Source organism: Mercenaria mercenaria, chromosome 4, assembly GCF_021730395.1.
Source record: "Mercenaria mercenaria strain notata chromosome 4, MADL_Memer_1, whole genome shotgun sequence".
In the NCBI taxonomy this organism is placed as follows: Eukaryota; Metazoa; Mollusca; class Bivalvia; order Venerida; family Veneridae; genus Mercenaria; species Mercenaria mercenaria.
The window spans coordinates 44179458-44207236 of NC_069364.1; the positions used below are offsets into that span (position 1 = coordinate 44179458).

The following is a 27779-nucleotide window of genomic DNA, read 5'->3' on the forward strand; positions in this document are numbered from 1 at the left end:
CTAACGAAGGGCGTTTGTTCGAATCTTTGGACGCAGACACATCATATCGATTATTTTGCGTCTGTAAAATTATTAGAATTGATTTCATAAGTAAAGTATCAATACATGTCTTATATACTTTTTTCAGTACAAAACAGAAATGGATTAGTTCATCTTTTTTTCTATAAATATTTGCATTGTATGCACAAGCGTTGGAAATGTGCAGAAAAAAGAGTTAATTTATCCTTGCATTTGATTTTTACAATGGCGATGATCAACGTATGTATTTATCACTACAAATAAATAGGGATGAATTGATTAATCTTTTTCTTTTCTCAATCGGCTATTTAGATTTAATGTTCAAATAAATCGGAAACGCGCAAGATGAAATGATGGATTCATTCATGTTTGATTTTATACCTGTTTTGGTCCGTGAATGCTTTTTTTCAGTTCATGTCATATTAGTATTAAACATTTCTTTCTTTCAATATTGGCATTCATTCTACATACATATATAGTTAGCGAGGTACACCCTGATAACATTTCAACAATCTGATCCATGCAAGGCATATTACATAGGTTGTTGAAGTTACCATCACCCAGGGATTTATGCAAAATGCGCCACATATTTTGTCTTATATTATCATTTGTTCGACAAAACAAAATGAGACTTACGGCGACTGTCGCCAACTTACATTTAGAAAGATTGCATAATACGTAGTGGTAAAAACTTTACTGACTACGACGACAACAGTCTTACAATAAGGCAAATAGTCCGTACATAGTTGACCAAAGCGCCATATATTACATGGGATAAGTTCTCCGCGAATGCTCCTAAACCCATACAAACTTTCATCGAGGGTCAAGCGTAACCTATACTCGTACTTTGCTAGCCTGAGTATGCTTTTTTTAACAACTGATTTCCATTCAACAGCGCCAGGAAATTTCGCAGTGATCACATAATCATGCAAATGGTGTCCTAGACCGTATTTTCCAAGTATACGATAGATATCAGACATAATTATATCCAACGATTTTACTAGTTTTATTCAAGTACTGTATAACACGGACATTAAATATTTCTTTCACTCGTTTATGTGGGTTCATATTATTCAACTGGCGAAGAAATAACAGTTTACGTTTATCAATTTCTTGCTCAAGAGTTAGAGCACCAATGCATCCAAGAGCTATATCTGTCCTTGTACGTCGCGGCATTGACTGCATAAATTTAATACACTGCCGATGAGCCTTTCAAGCGACTGTAACTGCGTGTCCGTTATGTTACACCATAGTTCGCAGCCGAACAAACTTTTGGTAAGGAACTAGTCTGATATAGATGCTTTACGGACAGAGGGTGAAGACCGTTCTTATTCACGCCAAAATTTGACATACCAAAAAAACGTTTTACTTATTTTAGAACATGCATCTTTGATAGTCTCATCAAGATACATGTATTTATCGCAAACGATTCCGAGGTGAACATATGACTCGAATTCATCAATAGTTTGTGTACCTAAACTCCAATTTCTATCAGTTTCCTTAAATACCTTTTCAGCCTCATTAAAAAACAATAAAATACTACTTGTTCTGGCATTATACATATACCTTTCTATTGTAGAATTTCTATAGCTTATGTCTATTAGCTTTTCTAGACCAAATTGGCTGTTAGGAGAGTAGTGCCATTTCATCGGCATGCGTTGGGCATCCATAGAAAGTTCCGTATACCTTAAAGCTATATTTAGATGAGTCCATGGTATTTATCAGGTCATTCACAAAGAGTAAATACAACCAGGGACTAATACATTGACCTTGGCGCGTGCCTTGTGCTATTTGGAACCAATCAGATGTTATGCTATGAGTTCTAACACAACTTTTGACGTTTGTGAACATGTCTGATAATATTTTATACATATGACCGTAACTGTGTTGTACAGCTTTAGCATAAGCAGTGAATGTGTAACCCTGTCAAAAGCTTGACAGACGTCAAGAAAACAAACGTAAAGTTTCAAACTATTTTCTGCAGCGAAGTGAATATTTTCTCGCAACAGAAATGATGTCATTGTACAAATGCATCCTTTTTGGAACCCACTCTGTAAACCATTAATCTTAACATTTTCCGTAGTTTCAATGATATCCAAGATAACCTTTTCATATAGTTTGAGGATATTTGAGCATAATAAGATGGTCCTAGAGCTATTTGGGTCATTTTTTCATTTATTCCCCTTTTCAAAAGTGTTGTAATACAAATGTAACACCTTTTTTTAGATCATCTGGAACATGACAAAGGTCTGATATTTTCTGGAAAAGTTTTGTCAAAGCGAATATAAGTAAATCGCCCCCGTTTTTGATATTTAACACGGTCGTATCCACATGCTTTACAATTTTTGCAAGTGCTAAGCTGCTTTCTAACCATAAATTCGTCAATCTGAACTTTGCTATAATCATTCAGGCACAGATTCGCATTAATATCGCGCAAGTCTGCCTCTCGCACCGACAGGTAATCGTCGTCAAATTCCTCGTTACAAATTGGGTTTGTAAAGTTCCGCAAAATAATCTCTCCAGCCACGGTTTATATCTTGAGAGGTATCGCAAATATTAAATATTTAATTTATTATTTGGCAATAATTATAGGCATTTATCACAAAGGATATGTGACGAAAAGAGAAGTATTTTAGATGATGTTAGATGATCGAAATATTTTGGCCGCCACCTGTTTTTTGTAATTCAATCATCAGACATAGTCACAGAGCGAAGGAAGCTATTTACCCAACTTCTCGTAGTCCGTATCTTGTATGACTGCTTACACCAAATAGGAAGTGAAAACTCAGTGTTACATGTTAAGTAGTCCTTGATGAAGTTCCATATTGTTGATGAGATAGTGTATATGAGTCAGATAAGGATGTGACAGTTATATCTTTGGCTTAGTTGTATTGCTTAATGGTTGGGGAAAGATCTAGATTCACTTTTACTGTGAATTTCCATGTCTATATGTACACGAGTTATTGCTAAATGACAAATTTCATGGGAGTATTTTCAGAAGGTGATGTTTGTTTGTTTTTGTTGTTGTTGTGTTTTTTTTTCAGACATATAATGGTTCTTTAGTATATGAAACCTAACATCTCAATATACATATATTTTTCATTTTTGGTAAGAAGACATGACATATTTAATGGATATATGTGTTTTTATATCATTGAAATGCTGTAAAGCACAGAAAATGTTGAGGTTTCGAGAATTAATTGTTTATATGCAAGAAAGGAAAATGTAACCTTGTACCATTTCGGTATTTTCATATAAAGCAAATTGATCATTCTTATATAGTGTGCATATTGATAAGAACTGGAACAGTCGTACTAAGTTGCAATAAAGAATTAATATTAACACTGAGACGTCTAGGATTTATTCAACTTGCTCAAATTAAGTAAAGGGTAGTGCATAGGGATGGGGGAGGGGTCTCGGGTTTGGCTACACGGAGTTATTCATTAACATCCGGAATTCATCCTTACACCGTGATAGTCCTATATAAACTTTTTGTTTCCGTCTTAAAAGGGATTATGTTATATGTATGTTTTTCAATGTTTAGGATGTTAGTCATCATAGTAAAACAAACATTTTGTATTTCTTTTTTATTTTTCATTTTGTCAATAAACTGTAAAGTGTATTTATATACAAAATAACTAGAAATATAAGGTTTATTGAAGTAACGGAGCCGGAATGAAAACGTATAAGGATAACATTTACTGACTTTCCTTTTGCAAACTGACACTTTAACTGTGTGTGTTACATAGATATTTTTTTCGTTACCGCATGCAGAGGATGTATAAAGCTACATCTTTGATTTTTCCATCTGCGTTATATACAAAATATTAAGTGTACTTGGTAACATACCAGTGGTGATGATATCTCCTGAAAGTTGATTGCATAATACAAGATTTCAACAGAGTAACAATAAGTGACCCACCCCCAAAATAGGAAATACGCAAAGCCTTATTATTATTTTGCAAATTTTATCGTACATTCTTTCCACACGAACATTAGCATCACTATGGTAGAGCAGCCCACGCAAAGCTTTTACTCTAGACCTAGTAAACTCCCATTATGGTACAGCTGAATAATCGAGAGAAGTCCGGTAATACGATTAATTATTAAGTAATCTACAATATTTGATTTCGTAACCGTATAAGTAAAAATATCAACGAAACAGAGAACAATTTTATGCATGATTTATATGTTAAGCGTATTTATACAATACTGACAGCTAACAATGTCAAAAACACAATTTATCAATATATTTTGCAACAATTAATTTAATAAATTGTGTTTTATTTTTTATGTAATATACATTATATATTCCAAGCCGAGATTTAACGACTTATTCCTTAACTTCATTGTCAATACGTATTGAATAAAGGAAGCGAATTAATAGCCTATATGGCATGTAATCCGCTGCATTAATATAATTAAAATGATGTTATAATGACGTATCAAAATTTTTAGAATTTTATTTGCAGGCGTATTATACAAAATTTTCAAGCCAAAAATCAGCCACAGTTGTAATGAAGTCCAAAAAATATTTAAATAATTTTCTGATTTAATTTAACAAAGGCACCTTGTTGGTTCACAATTGAATGCATGTGCTAATTACTAAAATTGCACGAGCTGATGACAATTAAGAAATTTAATAAGATATTTAGAATATAATCACTGCAAACAATAGATATTCATAATTTAATGAAAATATGAAAAATAATACTATTACCTTTTGAAATATGACACAAGAAAGTTTTTTGAGTTTCCGCGATGACCAGCTTCTGTAGCCGTTTCCATGGTTACGGCACACCGCTAGATTTCTACGACCGATCTTAAAATTCAGTCCTTATTTTACTTAATTGTTTTGTCATAGTAAAAAAAGATTTATATGATGGCTAAATTAAGTGTGGCACATGTTTTGAAAGATTCCTCGTATATAATGAAAACTGTAAACATAGTAATTTTGAATGTACAAAGATGTGTTAAATCGTAAAAAATATCAAAACGTACGTGATGTTTTTGACATTTTTTGCTTGGAAGAGGCCATATTGGACAGATCCAAACACACGGCTACCAGTGTAGTTACGATACAGTAAAAGTAGTTTATTTGAGGAAAGTCGCTTGACAATCAATGCTTCTAATAAACCGCATGCATTTCGGTAATCAAAATGATTTTCTAACACGACGTCATATTGTACAATCACGTAATTCCGTTGACTTTTTTTCGATATTTTACTGAAACAGCTATATCGTAGGGACTTACATATGAGAATTCTAGATATTACTCGGAACTAAATTACGTGGATTTTCACAGCCACAAAATCTACAAAACATCGCCTTTTATGACTATTAATATTATATTGTTTATATATACATTTTGTACACTAGAATATCTATCAGCAGAATGACACGCTATGCATGCACATTTTATAAATGCAGTGCCATCATGTTATGAAAATGTCAACAAACAAGCGTTCAAACCATGCTACTTGTTTGCTTTTCGGCTAGTTTGTAAGTTTTCAAAGTGACATAATTCACACGTACTTACAAAATATAGTATTGCGTGTTTTGAAACTGTCATCAACATTACTTACCAAGAACGTGTTTTTCTATGCGATTATTACAAATGTAGTTCAAAAGAGTTTCAACCATAGCTGATACCAACATTTTGTTTGGATGTAATTCCATACTTTTTACTGCAGTTGTTGCATCTCTGTTATTCAGGGGAATTACTTTTTGATGGAGCCCACGTAACATTTCACGTATAATGAAAGTATATAAAAAGCCAATATAATCTGGCTGCCTTATTGTCCAAGTTTCAATTCTCTCCTCCCGATGTGTATGAGGCAATTTGATGAATATTCTAAATACACAATCTTGTTTTATCACTTGTTCCAAATACCGCCGTACTGAGAGCATGTTGGCAATGAAAAACTTTATACTTTGAAGCTGAATATGTGCATATAAATGAATAACTAAAATACGTTTGCTTACAGTTTTTGAACAGTTCAGTTGATCGTGCAATGTGTTGGCGAAAGTAGTGTTTATATTAGAATCCTTAGCTGCAGCTGCCGGAATGTTATGAGGTATATAAATCAATAACAAATTGTATTGTTTGCAGTAAGCTCTGATCCTTTTAAAAAAGCCCTTACCTTCATGATATACAATTTTACATCCTATGTTAGTATGGGAATGAAAATAATTAAACCACTGGTGTAGTGTTGAGTCACCCCAAAAGTACAAAACAGTGTTGCGAAGACATTCTCCTACGCTTTTAAGCTCTCCTTAAATGAAAAAACAAAACATTGTGTTTTAATTAATGACATCTGTATACAACTTTGAATATATCGCATTGTCTTTCAGACACTATTCGGGGTCAATGAAATGCTTAACTATTTTATCAGTCAAGTATAGATCGTCTTGCATACGATTAAAAAGTAAAATAATGATTAATTTTACTATACCTTTTGTGCAGCTTAACTAAATACAAAATTCTGTAAACTATGTAATGGTATTTAATAGTTGGATACTTCGACAATTCCTACAATACCACGGAATTCACATAAAATTAGCACATGGACGCAGTTATGTTATATATTCTGGTACTTTGAGAGCATAGAGACCGTTTCGCTGAATCCGGTGCAATTGTGTGTAAAGTGTGACAGAAATTATTACCTTTGACGCAATATTTTACCTGGATGCTGTGTCTGTATAACACACAAGAACCCGTACTACTTACTTTCCTCTTATCCATCTCGTTACATTTAAAACTATCAGTTCATATACCTAAACATTTCAAAAGATAAAATGTAAAGGTAGATTTCCCGGAAGCACACAGCCATAGAGCCATGCATCGCAAAGTAGACCCACAACAAAAAGCTGTAACGGAAATATATTGTAGACGGGTTGCTTCAAAAATCCATCAATAAGTACTTTATACGTAAATATATGCAAAATACAGGAAAATTGGGATGGAGTGGTAAGGGGTAGATAAAAGGGTCGGATGTAGGAGAAAGGTGGAGCAAGGATGACTATTCAACAGGGAATATTCAAGCAAGAGTTAACGAAGATTGGCCCTCCGTTATCAGAGTCTGCCCTGGTGCACAAATATTCTAAGCTTTTATAAGCATGTTTCCTGCTTTAGAAGTATACTGTATTGATAATGTAGTTTTGCTGAAAAAATGCAAGTACCGTACAGGAACATTTTACTTAACCTCTCATGTCTTTTGGGAAACATTTTTTGCTTATATCATAGAGTTCTGATTTTTTCATTACATGCAAAGGAACTGTGGCTTCTTATTTATACTTAATGTTTCATATTCTGCTAAATGTAAACACATATACACTTAGTACAGAGGCCAATAATGTCTACCATGCACCCCATAAACTTTTTTTCATATACCAAATTGTTCGGCGGGACCAACTCTTTCAAAATAAAAATGTTCCCATAAAAAATACGTTTTTGAACTATACATGATTTCAATGTTTCCATGGCAACCGTTCATTTTTGGAAAGGACAACCATATAAATGATATTCAGTCATAGCTTTGTCAGTTTTGGTGATAAAACAATAAAAATGGTATCAAAATGGAGCTGAGATATTTAAATAGCAGCACTTGTATGTTATTTAGTTAAATTACATATTCATGAATATTAATGAGAATGTTACAAAATGACAAAAGTTTGTTAAAGATAACACTTTCTCAGTTTCAAAACAATTTAAATATACAAATTAGTTTTGATCTGGTTTTAAGTCTCTCAGTGTTTTCTGAAATATTTTCTACTCTCATTGCATTTTTTTACTCCAAACTAGGGGTGCTTAGCTAACTTGCATAAAATGAACCAGTGCCACAACAACGAACAAAATTCTGAGACCAATGTGTTCTATATTGTTCACGGTCATAGAGGTACTGCTTAATTGAAGGAGGAATAATAATGTAACATACATTACACCATGTTACGTTACCATTTCATCAATCTTCTTTTATTGCACTAATTATTCAGAAAATAGACCAGAAACATAATCAATATTAGTTATTTTGTGCTAAAAGAATACAATATGATTTTTTACTTGTCAGACAGTGATATTTTGTCCCTAACACACCTTAAAATACGTCACCACTACCATTGCTATTTTAAAACAAAAGATATTTAAGAAGAAATTGAAGCAATAATTGTCATTGATTTATCTAAACTGTTAGGGGTAAGTTCTAAGATATTTTTTCTTCTGGTTTTTCAGAGATTGCCTAAAATATATATTGCACTATCCATGCATCTAATCTTAGATGGAATTTCTATAAAACACACAATAATGTCAGTCTGTGCATTCATATAAAACTGAGTAGTACCGGTACAGAATCCAGGGACACTGGTTAGGTTAACGGCTTAACATTACATGACTGAATTTTTGTTGCAATCCGGTGCTAAACCAAAACTCTGTTTGTTTTGGGTTTTACGCCGTTTTTCAAAAGTATCGGGTTAAACCAAAACTAACAAACAAAAGAATATATTAAGGTATTGAAATTGAGAACTTTAGATTTAAATCTTTTTCCAGGTTGACGAAACTGTTATCTTTTAGTGATACCAAATCAAGATATAAGAAATATTTTAAACTCTATAGATTTGAAATAAAGAAGACTACTGTATTCTAGTCATTTTGAAACATTTACCAGAATTACAGAATGTATAAAATAGTTTTTTGATATTTTCAACTGTACAGACAAGGACTAAACTGTACTAAGTGGTGGAATATTACTGGATATACTGGAACATTAAGAGAGCCACTAAGAGAAACTATGCATCATTCATAAAACAAAAAGTTTGAATATCAATTAAATTATGTATAAAAGGCTATGATAAAGGCATGACCTGTCTTTGTCAAAAGTCCAAACTATAGCACGAGACTTTAGAGCATGATATAAATTGCTTCAAAATCAATGTGTATTCAAATGTCATAAATAAATAATAAAGTGCATTTAGGCAAGCCTATGATCTTTTTTTTTTTGTCAGTTGCTTTCCATTTTAATAAATAATATTTTACAAAGCAACGCATTATTCATAACAGTTAACCAACAAGACAGCAAATAAGCTACAGTTACTTTAGGTAACATTAAAGTGAAAATATCGAAAGTCACATCTTAATCAAGACATGCAGGATGTGATTCTTGTAACACTGCTGACTCAAATTGTGTGCAGTTCATATTTTTCAGACATTTCATCATGCTTTTAGATTCAGATTTTACTAATCCATTCAATTTTACTATAACAGAACACTGTTTAAGCTTGTGCTAGGGGCATGAGGTCAGTTTCACATTCCACTACATCTCATGAACAGACACAGTCAAATCAAGACAGCTAGTATTTTGCTTGGTTGTGTTGTTATGCTTCCCAAGGATCATCTTAAAAATTATTTGCTATCACAAGAACAGTCTTTTAGTGCCATGTGATGGTTGTAAAAAGTCTACTCGTACTCGGATTCAGTGCTGTTAGATTTTCTGGTCGTTTTGGATCATGTTTACTAAAACAGAATTCCGTTTTAGCCGGTGCAAGGGGGGCGTAAGGTGTGTTTCACACGTCATTATCTCCCATAAACAGACTTGATGCAACTGAGTCTGCTATTTATTTGCTTCCAAAGGATCTTCTTAAAGTCTATTGCAAAATGTTTTCAGCATCCTTTAAGTGTCGTTCAGAAGGCACTCAGTATCTTCCTAGGAATTTTGAATAGCATTAAGTTTTTGTTTTCTTAACAATTTTGGTTTTCAATCACTTATTATATCGTTCACATTCTTGACAGCTTTTTGCAATTTCGTAAGTTTAAATCTAAAGATTACATAAACTCCATGGATATTTCATCTTGTTTTTTAGTTTTTGTTAAGTGCTGCTTTTCAACAGTGAATATTTTATTGATAAGCACATAAATATCTAAATACAATGCATGATTGTGTTTCTGAAATTCCAGAACAAAATACTTTATTTCTATGCTTATTTTCTCATGCAAATGAGTAAAATGACTGCATAGACACAATTCAAAGTCGCAAGCACTTGTCATAGGTTGGAAATAATAGAAATTATTTTCTCCTGCAAATAATTTATTTTGCAAGGAAAAACTGTAAACACCGTTGCTAGTCATCACTAAGCAATTGATGGTGTTATCGTCTGTTATGCATGGTTTCTGGTCGTATCATTAAGCCTGGTACCAGTTCAATTAACGGTATATAAGCAAAATAAATCCGCGCCAATTTCTCTTTCTCAATTCAACACCGGAAATAAAACTGATCTTCTGAAAACTAGATTTTTACTTGCTGCCAGAAAAACCAAGTTCATTATGCCACGTAGCTGCGGTGTACGGAGGGGGACTCTTGGGCCAAGGCAACAAGGCACTGTCGGTCGAAATATCCATGCTAAGACGGGCGAATAATATACATCATGCTAACTTCAACCCTGATGATGCTGATATCGTCACTTACTAGTTGATTCATGCTGTCAGTCGGACTCGCCGTGGGGACAGGAGGGCCCGAGCGAGGACCTTGGAGGAGCGAGTAACAGCCTATTATGACCATTAAGAAACAGGTAATCTATTAGTTTAACGAAATATAGCTAAATTGAGGCGTCACATACAGAGCATTTATTATTTAATATTATCGCTTCAAACTTTCAGCACTGCTTGATAATGATGATAGATTGAGTTCTATTCCGTTTTTTAAATAAATTGACATAATGTAAAGTAAAAATAAATATATTTATACAAAAATACCTGTAAAAGTTCATACAGTGCGTTCGTAAATAACTATTTTGTTTTTACCGTAAATACATAAAACAGCTGCGAGCACAGAATTTGGATTTTCAGCCAACATTTGTACTATGTCTTTTACATGCTCCTTTTATTTGAACACAGAATGCATATAAAACATAAACCATCCGTAATTACCTTTACAATGCCGTAGTATCCATTTTCCATTGTAGAAATACCCTGTTGAGTTTTTTAAAAACCACAGTTTTTTTCTGCTGTATTTTGTGCATGGTATAGTTCGCAAATCAAACGCTGCTTGCTGTTTACTTCTAGAAGTTGGTAAAATTGTAATACTTATTATCTTCCCAATGGTAAATAGTTCCCTAAAACGAAAATATTATGTTGAAATCGGGTTTTGAGCCTGTCGAACCAGACAGCAAATTTCTAATTTTTCTTTTTTCGTTTTTGCAAATAATGTTAAGCCATCTCATGTCTTGAAGAAAAAGTATGCCAAAAAGATAAATATCCGTTCAGTTTTCTATATGACATAAGATATATTTTATCAATAACACAGCATGTCAAAATATTTGAAAAATGGAGCGTGGTACTTTTCTACTTCACAAATCGCCTTGATACAATGTACGTTAAAAGCTGCTACGGCATTTTGAAATTACATACATGAAATCTGCTTATAGTTGTTTATATATCTCATTCTATATTTGTAATAATATTTTATTCAATTTTGTATTTGATTATCATTCAAGAATTATACAGGAGTTTTTTGAACAAATAAGGACTGTATCAATTTTGAACGTTCAGTTAATCGTTCATGATATATTAAGTTACGACAGTAGTTTGCGATGAATTTTCTCAATATCGGGGAACAAATTATTATTTGTTTACGAACCGTTCAGGAAACGATAATCGTGTGCAAAACCGAGAAGCATGTTTACAAATGAAAACTCGTATCCAGTTACGCATGCGCATCGTTAAACTAGAAACGCAAAACGAAAGTTCATTGCCCCTCTGCAGCGAGAAAATCTGATTTCATGTGCTCTTTCATAATTGATTTGTGGTGTGCGAGTTAAAAGTTTGAAGATAAGATCAAACTTCAATAAATTCTTGCCCAACTACAGTAATGTTTATGTGATTTGATGATCAAAGACATAGAACTTGATCCCATCCTTTAAACTTAGTAATACAATATAAGATATTTTAGACAGTAATATTACAGTAACGTGCAAAGAATTCCGACACAAAAAATACCGTTACTGTAGTGTTTATATATTTATAAAAACATAGCATATTGTCTTATTTTGCATTAAGGATGTAGGAGCAAATTTTTTCTAACGTAAAGAATTTTTTCATACTCTATGAGCTTGAAGGACATATGTTTCCAACAGAAACAAAAGAAGAAAAAACATAGGTCCCCGAATTCATTTTAATTTTATAGAGCATTTTCTTCACCCACTGCTAAGGCATTTCTGAAATTTTGTAAAATTAGAAAAATGGTGGGTCTTTATGAAACATATAATATCCCACTTAATTTTATATGGATTTCGGGTGTTACAGGTTAATATGAATACAAGGTGATGCCAGTATTATGTAAGCATAAATGTCACTAACAATTCTCTTTCATTTTCACATATTGACATAAATTCTCCACACACTTTATTGTCAATGGAAAAAAAGTCTTTAGATCTACAAAAAAAATCTGACGTCAAGATTTTCAAAGTATTTTGCAGCTTTCATGACTCACAAAAATGCTTCAAAATGGAAAGAAAAAACATTGGGATCACTGTGCATCTAAGATATTTATTAAGAAAAAAAAAACTGTTAAAATTGGTGAATTTTGATATTTTTTGTTTATTTGATGAAATGATATGGCTAAACATCTATGACATACAATTGTAATTCATCATATATCGGATAAATACTATCAATCATGTATTTAAACTCACAATCAATTACATAATTATGTACTATAACTGATCAAGAGTTAATTTATATGAGATATTAGAAATTGCCGTCTACATACTATACGGGTGCCTGTCAAATCGTATCACTATATTATAACATAACAACTTAAGAATACATTATGTTTCCCAGCACGGTTTTGGCACAATAGAGATCTCTCCCACTTTTTGAAGATTAAAGTGTACGTAGTCATTGCTTTTGGATTCTTACTTAAAGTTTCTGTCTGTCCATAGCTTCAACACTGTTTGAATATTGCCTGCTCACTTGTGAAAATAATAATTCAAAAGTATATATATATATAAAGCTAAGCGTATACAAACAGCTCAATGGAACGCCAGCGTCGGTATATGACTAGCATCTTGCCATCCAAGAAAGTACCTCAAACCACAACTTTATAAGATGGCGTATGATTCTTATGATGACCCTCGGAGCCCAACCGGTGCTTTTTAAAAGTGCCTCACAAATATATGAGATTTTTTCCTCGTTGAAATCACTAGTATGTATGAATACTGTTTTATAGTCTCTACATCTTAATCGCCGATGTTTGGTGGGGGACCTCCTTGGCTGAGTGATTAAGCTCGCTAACTTCAAATCACCCTCACCGATTTGCGTTCGAGCCTCACTCGTGGCGTTGAGTCAATAATGTGAGTAGAGGAAGCCAACCAGTTCACGTATGGAATGTCGATGATGCTCACAAACTTCCGACCGTAATGCATTAATTCACGGAAGAGCACCTGGGTTTTTTAACCCAACAGCAACAAATACAAAATTTTATATATGAATTCGTGGATTTTTCTGAAGGGAACGCACTTTGACTTACAAGCATTGATGTGTATGTATACTTGCATATATTTTACTATCCAAAGCATTTGATCTAAAACATTATTTAAAATAAACAAATTACTGAAACGGAAACCATATATCTTTATTCCAATTTCTTATTTAAAATCTCTTCACTTTAAATACTAACCAAAACATTAATCTGTTAAGAAGACTTTCACAAAAATGTGCTGCATGATAATACAATATAGTCTACGCGAAGTTTCTTTCAGACGGATTGAGCTACACTCTCCTTTAATGACTTCATCTATTTAACTATTTGAAATAAACTTTCTGGAATCTACATTTCACATGTTTGGTTTATTTTTACGAATGCTAGAGGCATTTTCGAACTATTAAAATACTTATTGAGTAAAATTCTGTTTCACAATTGAACATATTTCTCATTAAGTTAAAAGTATGGTTAAAGAAAATGTGTTTTAACAGACGTTTAAACGTATTAACCATTTGTATCTTTTCATTAATACAGCTGCTTAAAATTCGTAATAACGTTTCAATTTATTCAGTAATCAAATGTATGCAGAAAGATTGGTATTTTAGAAGAGTTCTATATCTACGTAAACGGGCACCCTTAAGCTAGAATCACACTGCCCCGGATGGGTTGCAGAAAAGTTCCGGATTCCTATCCTGGAATGCTCCGGATGTGAAAAAAAATGGTTTTACAAGCAATACCTTTATTAACTTTATTAGAACCGAATAAAACCTAATATCTCGTAATTTTTACCATAGTGATTGTCTTCCGGACTGCGGCGATCTTTTCAGGACTGTTACGGATTTATTATGAATTCCTTACGGATATATTATCCATTGGTAAAATTTTGAGCAGGTTTAAAGCTTCGCAACCTTGCCGCTGAACGGATACATCGGATAACTTTCGAATGGAACTCATCCTTCTGTAAGCCTATCCGGGGCAGTCTGATTCTAGCTTTTTACTAGAATCACACTGTCCCAGATCGGCTTGCGGATGAGTTCCGGATAGCATCCGTAACGCATCCTTAGAACTCCTAACTAATTTGTAAAACATCTGGTGTAATTAAAAATCGGGGGCATCTGGGACAAGGGTGCGTAGTTTTGACCCTGCTAAAGATATAGCCACGGATAATAAATCCGTAATGAATCCGTAATAAATCCGTAATGGTTCTGAAAATATCGTAACAGATCTTAAAGGATCGAAACAGTCCGGAAGACAATCACTGTGGTAAAACAATACGAGCTATTATGGTCTTATTCCGGTTCTAATAAGGTTAAGTAAAGTTCTGGTACGATTGAAACAAATCTAACAATTTGAAAACCCCCTTTTTGTTACACATCCGGAGCTATCCGGGGATGGGAATCCAGAACTCATCCGCAAACCCATCCGGGGCAGTTTGATTCTAGCTTTACGTATTTTTTATGTAAATCCATGAAACATTTGAAATTCATTTGTCCTTAAGCAAACACTATGACTTTTTACACTGTACGACCAACGCAGCATCAACTAAATATCATTGCTGGAAATAATAAATTGCATTTTGACGAACCGACTAATCGGAGAACTTAACAAATTTGAAGGTTTATAGAAGTCGTGAAAGTAGTTACTTTTCAAACGTTTACCTGTTGGCTAAGTGAAGTTCACATTTGCTCAGATTTGTGACAAATCCAATCCAGTTGTGTTTGTAAAATGACAAATCAGAACAAGACAAGTTTTTGTAATGTGGTTTTACACAGAACCACGGCATCGTGTTATTCCAATAAAACAAATTACACAGGCTAGAATATCCGGTATCATCTCTCAATGTTAAATCGTCAGCACTACATTGCGTCGACTCAGAAATATTAAAGCGTGTAAATATTGCTCTTGCGTCTCTGAAATGCTACAAATTGAAAATAATAAGAAGGAGAGTGTTGCAAAAAACGAACATATATTTTTTTCTTTACGCCAGCACATTAAACACAACATAAATACATGCAATATTTCACACTGAACTTCACGGTGTCTAGTCATTCTAGATCAAGTAAGTACCACTTGGTTCATATTACTACGGGTGAAATATAGGCTATTAGTTTTACTGTATTCTTTATATCATAGGTCATAAAAATCAAACATTTTTGATAGTTTCAATGTCGATTCAGTACATATTTTTTATAACACTAATATGCTGCTTGGGACGTTTTCGCTTACAGCAAATAATTATGGTAGGCAATTTATTTTGAAAGGTTACAGCATTATATTAACAAGTTAATATACCTGCATATACTTTCTTACCAAATCAGTACTGATATTAATGTTGGATTTGAAAAGCATCGTTCTTTTAATTATTTTTTTAAGAATTTCTAACCAGGATGATACCTTAATCCTACTTTAAGATATTCAAAATAATTTCCCCTGAAAAGATATTCTGTGGAGACTGAGGCTTACGATTATGCCCTACGATGAATGAAGTACAAACACGATATCTATAAAGTATTTCACGCAGCTTTAAACGATCCATGAAGGAAACAGTCTTTCAACAGTGTATTTATTTTTCTTTTAAGAAATCGTTTTTTAGCAACCGTTCTAAAGAATCAAGAATATAGAATTATGACTAAGATTATCTTTAACAATATATACAGGTATATTAGATCCAAATTTCATATCTAAAACAAGAACTTATACACGATTTTACAAGAATAATTTTATGTTAAATAATTGTACTATGCATTAGGTTTTAAGCGACTTACCAAAATACCGTGATTTATGATTTTTGAAATCGATTTTCACCAAAAGGCAAAATGTCGCCACTGTTTTATATTTACACGAAAATTAATGGTTGATCATTCGGGTTTTCGTATTTTTTCTCATGCATTTTTTAAAAACCGTGCAATGGTTTTTTGTAAACATTGATAAATATAGAACGAGATGCGACAGTATTTTAGACACTCCCATCACGTTGGCAGAAAATCAAAACTGCGCAGTCGTAAATTTTGCTTCCGTCACTAACAATAGAGCATATACGTAAGTATAGGTATCGCACAGCATGTCGTTTTTAGATATAAACAGTCAGTCACTCCCGTTAAAAAAAAAGATACACGCAGTAAAGCCAATACTAATCCCCAATGATAACGTGATTCCCGCCAAAACGCAAGGACGAGTCCATTTTATGATAAATGATAAAATAACAATTCATAATGCTTGCAGATTACTTGGCAAGTAAACATTAGTAATACTTCAACACAGCCCAGCCGCGTAAAATGCAGATAACTGTTATGTCTTTACAGGATTAAGAGAAAAGAGATTATTGTTTTATAGTTTATTACTCATTGCTTAATAAGTTACAACTGCAGAGACTATACTACATGGTTTAAGCATTACAAGATAAGAACCTCCCTAAGGTGTGGTTAGTAGATGTCCATTATAATTAAACTTTATACATGGCAGTATAATACACAACACTTCTCCCCTTTTTAATTTGAAGCTTCCGCATCAAATTCATTAGAAGTCAATATTAACCTTAATATTTACACTAATAGTACAGAATTGTGAATGAAATTATATGAATGGAATATTTTCCTATGATTATTCATCTCTGTAAAATTTCTCACGAAAGTTTTTTGTGGAAATTTTCTGTAATAAAATAAGTATGAGATAAAGTCCTGAAAAGTGTTAATTATTCAAAATCCAGTTCTAATTATACTCGATATTAACACATTAAATACTTGTTTTATCTAGGGGAGTAAAAACCGTATCTATCTGGTGCTTTTCTATTCCGTAATGGATATCGTATTTCAGGGACAATGTCTTGTTTACTGTTAATCACCATAGGTGCATTATCAGTTTTCTGCGTATTATCTTGTTTCTCATGCACTGTTTTCAGGTCACCTTGTGCCTGATTATTTTGATTTTCCGGGCTGTAAGTCGGATTATTTTGAGCGCGAAATGTTTCAGTTCGGAGTTATAAACTTGACTTTCCAGCGACATATATATTATCGCGATTCCGTCATTTTGGTTTTCCACAATTAATTTGCATGTCTACGCCATTTTATTTTGTATCCTACATCTACCTGATACATAAGCGGACCCTCACGAGAAACTACAGTACCGCCAATCCAATGTCCTTACCTCGATAGTCACGAGCCAACACGTTTTCACCAATTTCGAACTCTGGAAATTTTCTGTCATCAGAAAAGGAAGACTTCATTTGCTTATCAGACACATAATGTTTTGTGTCAGGTTTGACACGATCGAGTCTAGACCTCAAACTTCTTCCTAGAAATAACTTTGCAGGCGATTCAATTGTCGTACTGTGCGGTGAACTGCGATACCGTAACAGAAAACAACTAAGTTTCTGATTGAAATCTCCTGTTTCAAAATTCATAGCTCGTATACTTTGCTTGAAATGACCGACAAATCTTTCCGCGAGACCATTTGTGCTCGGGTTGTACGGTACAGACCTTAAATGCAAAATACCATTGTCTTTCACAAATTTTTGCGAAAATATCTGAACAAAACTGTGTTAAATTATCACTCGCAATATTTGTAGGTAGCCCATTTCTTGAAAGTACCGTACGCAAAACTCCTATCGTTCTTTCGGCCGTTGTACTTTTTATTTCAATGACTTCCGGCCATTTTGAATGTGCGTCGACCATAATAAGAAACATTCTTCCTAAAAATGGTCCTGCAAAATCTGTATGTACGCGCTCCCATGGACAACTAGGCCTTTCCCAGGGGTGAAGATTAACTGCTGAAGGTGCCTTCTGCTGTTTTTGACAACCGACACAACTTTCTACAAGCAATACTAGATTTTTGTCAATGCCAGGATACCATACATACTCTTGCAAGATTCTTTACTCTTACAATGCCAGGATGGCTGGCCTGCAATAGATCTAAAATCTATTTCCGTAAATTTGTAGGTATGGCCACTCTTATTCAGCATAATAATCATCCACGGTGGATCAATAATTCACTTTTCCGATTCGCGTATGCCTTTAGCACTGAATCATTTTCATTCGAATTCAAACCGTTTTGCACTTGTTCATAAACACGTGACAAAATTTTGTCTCGTCGTGTTTCTCGTGCAATTTGAGCGCTAGTAACCGGTAATGGCTCTATTTGTGAAGTATAAAATACATCTTCACCAGCATTGAAATCTTCTTGTTGCGTACGCACGGGTAAACGTGACAATGCATCGACGTTTGCGTTTTTCTTTGTTCTCTTGTACTCTATATCATATTTAAAACCTGAGAGATACAAGGCATATCTCTGGACGCGTGCTGCGGTCGTTACTGCTATCTGTTTTTGTGGAGAAAAGATAGAAAGCAGAGCCTGGCAATCAACTATCAATGTGAATTTTCTACCACACAGGTACGTGTAGAATCTCTTCACAAAGTAATAGGCTGCCAAGGCCTCTCTATCGACCTGCGCATATTTCTGTTCAGTTTTTGTCAAAGTTCTTGATGCAAACGCGATCGGCTTTTCCGATCCGTTTGCATTACATGCGAGAGTATTCCACTGATACCAACTGGTGAGACATCAGTTTCCAATCGGACTGCAAAATCCGGATTATAATGTGTGAGCACGGGCTCTTTTGTCAACAGACTATTTTTTCATTTTGAAATGCTCGTTCTTATTTATCGTCCCACTCGAATTTTCATTTTTTCTCGAGCAATTTATTCAAGGGTTTGACGACAGTAGATATGTCAGGCAAGAATCTATGGTAGTACATGAGAAGACCAAGATAACTACGAAGAGAACTTACGTTTGTATGCCTGGATGTGTCTAAAATGGCTCCAATTCTAGCTTGCGGTTTCCATAACCCACTAATATCAATTTCATGACCACAGTAGCTTATCCGTTCTTGAAAGAGTGTGTGTGTGTGTGTGTGTGTGTGTGTGTGCGTGCGCGTGTGTGTATGTGTGTGTGTTCGGGTTTAACGTTTTTCTCAACAATTTTTCAGTCATAAGAACGACAGGTTCTTGAAAGAATGCAGATTTGTCTTTGTTCACTTGTAATCCATACTATTCTAGTCTCGTTAATACTAAATCCAGATTTTTAAATGTTGCTCGTTGGTAGCACCGGTAATGACCATGTCATTGAGAATGCACTTTACTCCATCAATTCCCTGGAGGATTTTTTCAATCGTTCTCTGCCATATTAATTATATTGACGTCGCTGAAGATATTTCCGTAGGCAAGTCTACTTTACGAATACAGTCCCTTATGCGTATTTATTGTTAGAAGCTTTTTGCTTTCGTCGTCGACTTCCAGATGGAGATAAGCTTGTCGTAAATCCAGTTTCGGCCGAGCTGTTACGACTTCCTCGTCACGGTTCTTGGACGGTTGGGGGGGGGGGGGGGGAGGGGTTCGATGGTGTCGGCCGGGGCCGTCGTCCGGGTGTGGTGTGGTTTTCTGGATGTGTCGTGATAAACATTTACATAAATAACAATTTCTTTACTGTTTTTAGAAAATAAAAGCATAAAATTATCTTTGTTATATCCATGTATTCTAAAATCATAGATATTCCCACTTTTTATTCATGATGAAGTCTCTATTTTCAGTCAGATCTTATACAGATATTTAGTACAGAAGCAGTATCAGAAATGTTAAGTAGAAAGAAAACACAACCCTATCTGTGTTTTACTCATGCATTTTAAAATTGTAGGTATTTCTTCATTTTTGCTCTTCATAAAAGGATGATTATTTTCAATTGTACTGAATACAGATGTATCTACAGTACGAAGGCGTATGTATATATATGTATATATATATATCCTTTTGCGACATGATGAGTCAGTTACAAATGTATCATGATATTCTATTTAGACATCATTTTTGTGAGATCATCTACCGTACCTTTTGATGTAAGAAATGTTCATGCAACATTGACATGACCATGCAAATTTGTAGTTTCAATGTAAGAGGGATAGGTAACACTTTAAAATGGAAACAAATGTTTGAATGACTAGAAACTATGGTTTATGCCTTTTACAAGAGACACACTTAAATTCAATCAAATTTCAGAACTGGACATCAGACTGGGGTGGAAAAGCCTATTTTAGCGGCGAAAACAATAACAGCGCAGGTGTATGCTTTCTAACCAATAAAAAATATTTTGTAATGATATAAAATACACAGAGATAGTCTGTGGAAGGTTAATTGCAATCGAATTTAAACTTTAGAGTAAAACGTATATTATCCTCAATATCTATGGACCAAATAAAGACGATGTATCACTATTTGAAAAATTAGATGTTTTTTGCAGACAATGATGATAAGGACTTAACAATAGGCGGTGACGTCAATACTTATCTAGATCCAAGCTTAGACAGAAAGAATGGGCGTAGAGATTCTCATAAAAAGTGTAGACAAAAAATGAAAGAACTAACAGAGAAATTTAATATCTGAGATGTTTGGAGGCTAAAACATCCAAATAAAATAAAATTCACATGGCATTCAAATAATAAACCTGCAATATTTTACAGACTCGACTATTTTCTACTATCGCAAAACCTTATTAACAACACTAGTTCATGTAAAATAAAAAACGGATATAAATCAGACCATTCAAGAATAACTCTTTCCTTAAATGCTCAAACACAACTGAAAGGAAATGGCTACTTTAAATTAAATAGCAATCTTTTATTAAAGGAGGAATATATAAAAAAAAAAAACGAAATATAATAGAGGAAACAGCCGAGATAAATGCGGGTACAAATCCAAATACGATGTTGGAAATTATAAAAGACAATATAAGAAATGAAACTATCAAATTTGCAAGTAAACACAAAAGAAAGTGATAAAAAAAAATATTAATATCCACATTACTAGAGTTGAATGCACAACTGATATTAGAATCACGTATTGATAAAGTCAATAATATAAATAAAGAATTTGACGCAACTGTTAAGTTGCGTCAAATGAAATTGATGATAAAAAGATAAACGGAATTATACTGAGAGCTAAAGCTCATAATGTGGAATATAGTGAAAAAATAGTAAACTGTTTTAAAACTTGGAGAAAAAACACGCTGGGAAAAAAATAATGAATCAGATAAATGTAAACGGGTGTTTGATAACAGATCAAAATAAAATAATTCAAGAACAAAAGAAGTTTTATCAAAACCTTTATAGAGATGTGGAACAAAAAAACATCTAACTTTGATTTTATGGGTCCAACAATGCCAGTTCTAAGTGATGAAGCAAATAGAAATTTAAATACAGAAATGACAGACTATTAATTCGCAACTGCATTAAAAGATATGAAAAACAATAAAAGTCCCGGTTTAGACGAGCTGACAACCGAATTTTACAAAGTCAAGAAGTTTTTTATAAAATCTATCAAATATTCTTTTGAAGATCAAAATTTAACAGAGCTTCAAAAGTAGGGCATAATTACATCTCTACCTAAATCTAATAAAGATACGCTATATATAGAAAACTGGCGACATATCAGCCTACTGAATATCGATTATAAAATAATAGCTAATGTCATAGCCAACAGAATAAAAAAGTACTACCTTTAATAATAAATAAATGTCAGTCGGGTTTTATGAAAGGAAAGTATATTGGAGAAAACATACGTCTTATCTTTGAAGTCTTAGAACAAATGGAAAATACAGACCTATATGCAATTTTGTTTTTCTTTGATTTTGAAAATTCTTCGTCAGTCTTAATCATAACTTTTTGTTTCAAACATTATTTTTAAGCCATATATTGCAATGAATAAAACTCCTTTACAAAGACCCAAAAAGTTGTGTAATCAAAACTGGACATATATCGGACTTTTTTAGAATTAAATGAGGCGTTCGCCGGGGGTGCCCACTCTCTCCCTACCTATTTATTGTCTGTATTGAATTGTTATCGAACTGTATTTGGAAAAACAAAAATATAAAAGGCATTTCAGTTAACACAACTGAACTCAAGAACGATTTATTTGCAGACGACGCAACTTTTGTCACAGACGGGTCAAAAAGGTCCTTTGAAGCCCTAATAGCAGTATTAGATTATTTTGGCAAAATGTCAGGACTTAAACTAAACGAAAGCAAATGCCATGTGCTAAAAGCAGGCTCTTTATGCAACTCTGATGTGAAATAAGAAGACAATACCATCTTTAGAAAAATGTATGTTTGACTTTATATAGGATGGAAAGCCGGACAAAATGAAAAGAGATATATTGAAAAACGACTACTTAAATGGTGGCAAAAAATGATTGACCTTAATAAATCTATACACTCTACAAAAGCTAGTTGGGTAAAGAAACTTATAAATAATGAACATGACTCTTTTATAAAATCTATATATCAATCTAAATTGGAAAAACTCGGTGGAAACTTAATTTTTGAGTGTCAAATAAATGAAAAAGATATACAAGAAAATTTTAAACACTGTCCGTTTCTAAGAGATATTATTTTATCATAAAATAAAGTCAAGCTAATTCCCGAATGCATAAACACAAAGAAGGAAATAATATGGAATAACTACAAAGTAAAATCGAACAACAAAACTATTTTTTTTATAAATCTTGGTTTCAAAGGGGAATTCATTACCTAGAACATTTATATGATTTTAGAATTAATCAGATGCATTCATTTGACAATATCAAAGAGTTATATAGCATTCCAAGTGGAGATTATCTCAAGTATATGACTCTAGTTAAATGCATACCACAGGAAATAAAAAGTAAAATTAAAACAGACAATATTAGAAATGATACACCAAACAAAGACATTTTGAAAAAAAAATTGAATGTAGAGAAAACAAATAAATACTTGTATGAACATCAAATGAAAAATAATAAAATATCTCCGAACACTGCAGAAAATAAATTGAAAAAATTCATCATACCAATTGCAGATTTAAAATGGAAAGAAATATACTCACATCAAGTATAGATAGTAAATATAGATATTTTCAATTTAAATATCTGCGCAGAATAATCGCGACAAATAAAAGTATGCTAAAACAAAAAGGTCGAATCGAATATATGTGACTTCTGTTCAATGAATGTTGAATCTATCGAACACTTATTTTGGGAATGTCCATGTGCATAAAAATTCTGGGGAAGCTTAAACGTTACTTTCATGAATGAAACTTTCATTTAGATCTTAACTGCTCTACTATTTCTTTCATAATGACAGAAAACGACAAACAAAAAGACGCGAAAAAATTTATTCTTCTAGTACCAAAATATCATATTTATAGTTGTAAAGTAAAAAGTGTACACCAAGCTTCAATTTCTTTCTAAAATATCTTTGAAGTAGACTTGAAATCGAAAGCTATACGGCATTGCAGCACGACATAATAGGAAGACATTATCAGAAATGGAAAGAAATCCTATCCTATGCAGTCAATATAAATGAAATATAAAATAAAAACAACAACAAAACTTCAAGAGTTGCGACAGATGTACAGTCTAACCTGCACTAACGGTCACCTCCGATCAGCAATCACCTCCGTTCAGCGGTCATTGTATGACGCCCCCGACGGATTTTCCTCCGAAATTGCCTCCCGATCGCCGTATTTGACCCCTTTCAGCGGCCATGTTTCTTCCAAAACCAATTATTTTTAGGCGATAATCGCCGAAGATACCCGATATTTGAGAAACACGTGATTGCTAAGTTTCGCGTGGCTGCACCTCCGATTAGCGGTCACCTGGCTTAAGCGGCCAAATTATCTGCTTCCCCTGGCTGGCTGCTTAAGACAGGTCAGACTGTATCTTCTTTTCTTTCTTTATAATTCTTTTTTTAAAATTATTTCTGCTGATATCTGTATATGCATATTTTTTTTTGTGAATACAGTCGTGTGTGAGTGTGCGGGTATGTGCATATGCATATATGTATGGGTGTGTGTATGTTTTTTTATGTTGCTGTTGTTATTGTTCAGGTATACATGTGTGTGTGTGTGCGTGTGTGTTTGTGTGTGTGTGTGTGTGTGTGGAAAATGAAAATATTTCTTTGTGAACATAGTTACATTTGTATACTTTTTTATTATGAGCATAGAGAAATAAAAGTATTTAATAAAAAAATCCAGTTTCGTAAATTTTTGCCCCGACGATAAATTTGCGAAAATATCTTCAATTCTTGGGTCTACTTTAAGCTCTTGGTTGACAGTAACCTTAAAGTCACCATATATTCTCACTTTTCCGTTTGGTTTTACTACAGGAACAATTAAAGTTGCCCAGTCACTGTTATTCACTTTCGAAATTATTCCTTGTTGTTCGAGATTTTCAAGTTCTTTCTCGATTTTCGGCTTCAATGAGCATGGAACTGGTTTTGCTTTGACGAATTTTGGAGTAGTATTTTCTTTGAGCGATAAGCTTGCCTGCATGCCTTTGACTTTTCCGATGTCATCGGAAAGTACTGAGCGATGTCGATCTAGTATTTCCTTCAAGCGAATATGTAATTTCTTACTGTCAATTGTATTTACCTGTAAAATGTTCTTCAAGTCAAGCTGGATTTTTGACCAGTTTATGACACAAATCTGCAAAATTTTAGATTGGTCTTTTACCTTGACACGTACTAATTTTGTCCCTGCTTGTGTGATTTCTTCACCTGAATACGTCCTTAATATTGACGTTGGTCTGTCCAAATACTTATTTCCAAACAGTTTTTGGAATTCCTCTTTGGATATCAATGTAACAGCAGAGCCAGTGTCAAGTTCCATTTTTAAAAGGAATATTGTCAATTTCCGGCGTAATCCAGATTTTGTTTGACGAACGACCGTGTACCGAATTAACATAGTTGATGTCATATTCCTCATCACTTATTGACTTCACTTTGTTTGATTTACATACATTTTTCAGATGTCCCGTTTTCTTACAGATGTGGCACTTTTAGTTCTTAAAGAAACACTTGTATGTCTTGTGGTTTGTTTTACCACAATGTTTACAGGGATCGAACGAAGCTGAAGTGTTTCGGGTTTTCGGGCTTTTTTGTCTTCACCGGAAATATGTCAGTCTTGTGCACTTGTTCTGTCGATGTTCGTAATTCGGACGCATCTCTCGCTGCCGTTTCCATAGCTACCGCTTCTTTGATGGCTTTTTGTAAAGTCAAGTCTGTTTTCCACAACAGCCGTTTTTTTGTATATTTTCTTTTCTCAAACCGCACACGAATCTGTCCCTCAAGGTATCATTTAGAGTATCACCAAAATCACAATGCTCTCATAACTTCCGCTATGTAATCATGCACACTTTCACTTGTACACTGATTTCTTTATGAAATCTGAATCTCTCGGCGATAACTAACGCTTTTGGAGCCAAATGTTCCTTTAACAGCGTTGTTAAATCATCATACGATTTTTCTGCTGGTTTCATCGGCGAACACAAGTTTTGCAATAAGCTATAAGTTTTTTCTCCGATCAATGTAAGAAGGGCAGAAACTCGTTTTTCGTCTTCGATGTCATTCACCGAAAAGTATTGTATAAGTCTTTCCTCGTACGAAATCCACGAGTCTATGTTTTCATCATATGACTCTATTTTTCCAATATATCCAGCCATTTTTATCAATTCATTAATTTAAAATTTGAATGACAATTCCATTTATCCTCGTCGCCACTATGTTATGTCTTTACAGGATTAAGTTAGAAGAGATTATTGTTTTATAGTTTATTACTCATTGCTTAACAAGTTACAACTGTAGAGAGTATACTAAATGGTTTAAGCATTATAAGCCAAGAACCTCCCTAAGGCGGGGTTAGTAGATGTCAATTATAATTAAACCTTATACATGGCAGTATCATACACAACAATAACAATTGGATATATGCAAATCTTTTGTGAGCTCGAATCCGCATGAGGATATTTTTTTCAGATTTCTTTCCTATTCGTTTTTATTATTGTTCCCATATTACTTGCGGTGACGTCAAAGTTTTTGTTACGACTAAGAAAGGGTGTTACTATATTTTATCTACTATTTTGGATTAAAGGCATATCAGAATCGAAATAATTTGTAGCAAAATGGTGTTTTAACACTATTTATACACTCGGGCGGTAATATGTCGTACAAATAATACCATTACGCCCGACGTATAACCACCCATCGCGCATAAATAGTGTTAAAACACCCTTTTGCTATAAATTATTGTTTTAGAAAAGAACTGCAGTGTCAATATCTTAAAAAGCACTAGATCCATGTATAGAGTGCGTCATGCTAACTCACAGATGCCGCATAACGTATGTACTATATACTGAATGCTTAATTTTCTATCAGTTTGATTTGAAGCAGTAACATTTTTTACCCTTTTTATTTCAACTCTAAAATTGTTAGAACAATGTTTTTTACCAAAGATAAATACATGTCGTACGCAACATAAAGACCACTAGTTCAAGGTCAATGTCACACTTGCAGGTCAAATGTAAATAGGTTTTCGTTTCTGTCCGGTCTATAACTCAACAATCCTCAAAAAGGGATTTTAATACAACTGGGCAAAACTGTACCTCATAATAAGACAGTGTGTCTTACGCAACGCCCTTAACACTAACTTATAGGTCAAGGTCACAGTAAGAGGTCAAATGGCAATAGAAAATATTTATCCTGTCCGGTCAATAACTATGTTATTTATTGCGATATTTTAATATTACTTGACAGAAATGTTTCCCGTAATCAGACAATTTTCATATGCAAAAGCTTGAACCCTAGCTTAGAAATAGAATTATGTTCTGTTCTGTAAAAACTGAAAGACGTGTATTTTGATCAATAGGGTAATATGTGTTGGAGTAAATGCATTAACAAAAAAGTGTCTTATAGGCCAAAAGAGCTGATTGCCAATTTGTGTGAAAATAACAGTTTTCATTCTGTTACCATGTACATAAGTCACTATAAAACAATAAACTTATAGTGACATGTTATACATCTGTAGTGCAACTGACTTTATCGATGTTCTTTATGCATGTATATAAATGAATTGTGAAATATTTCTCAGGGTTATATGTTACTGTACGACCTGTATAATATGCACAAATTATGATAGTATACCATGCATGTATTGATATAGCAAAATGTATATTTGAGTTTGTCTGTGACCTAGAAATTATTATATTCTAAAAAGTATGTATTTAACGAGATACTGTATATGTATAAGTTAGTGAAATAACATTATATTCTGGTCAAATATCAACATTGTGTTTTCCTGTCAATTCTGTAAAACTAATGATAAAAGCTGATGTTTAATCTGGACCAAATTATAAAAAATATTGGTGCATCTTTTTCAGAATTAAGTCCCTTTAATATGATGATTTGTTACATTTTCTCTCATATTTTCTCACCAGTTTCAAA

The 27779-nt window shown here is 33.5% G+C and overlaps 1 protein-coding gene across 4 annotated transcripts in view; it reads right to left on the reverse strand.

Annotated features, from left to right (window-relative positions):
* Nucleotides 1-3690: 3690 nt before the first annotated feature.
* LOC128556332 (NXPE family member 3-like) overlaps nucleotides 3691-27779 on the reverse strand; it is a 56814-nt gene continuing 32725 nt past the window's right edge. For 3 of the 4 annotated variants that reach the window (XM_053541061.1, XM_053541062.1, XM_053541060.1), the window contains 3 exons: nucleotides 15149-15408; nucleotides 10937-11121; nucleotides 3691-6293 (listed from right to left, as the gene is read on the reverse strand). In XM_053541061.1, the coding sequence (XP_053397036.1) occupies nucleotides 5596-6293; nucleotides 10937-11121; nucleotides 15149-15408 (1143 nt within the window). In that variant the 3' untranslated portion in view covers nucleotides 3691-5595. Of the gene's footprint in view, nucleotides 6294-9002; nucleotides 10556-10936; nucleotides 11122-15148; nucleotides 15409-27779 lie in introns of those variants that run through there. The other variant, XM_053541063.1, reaches the window with a different exon arrangement.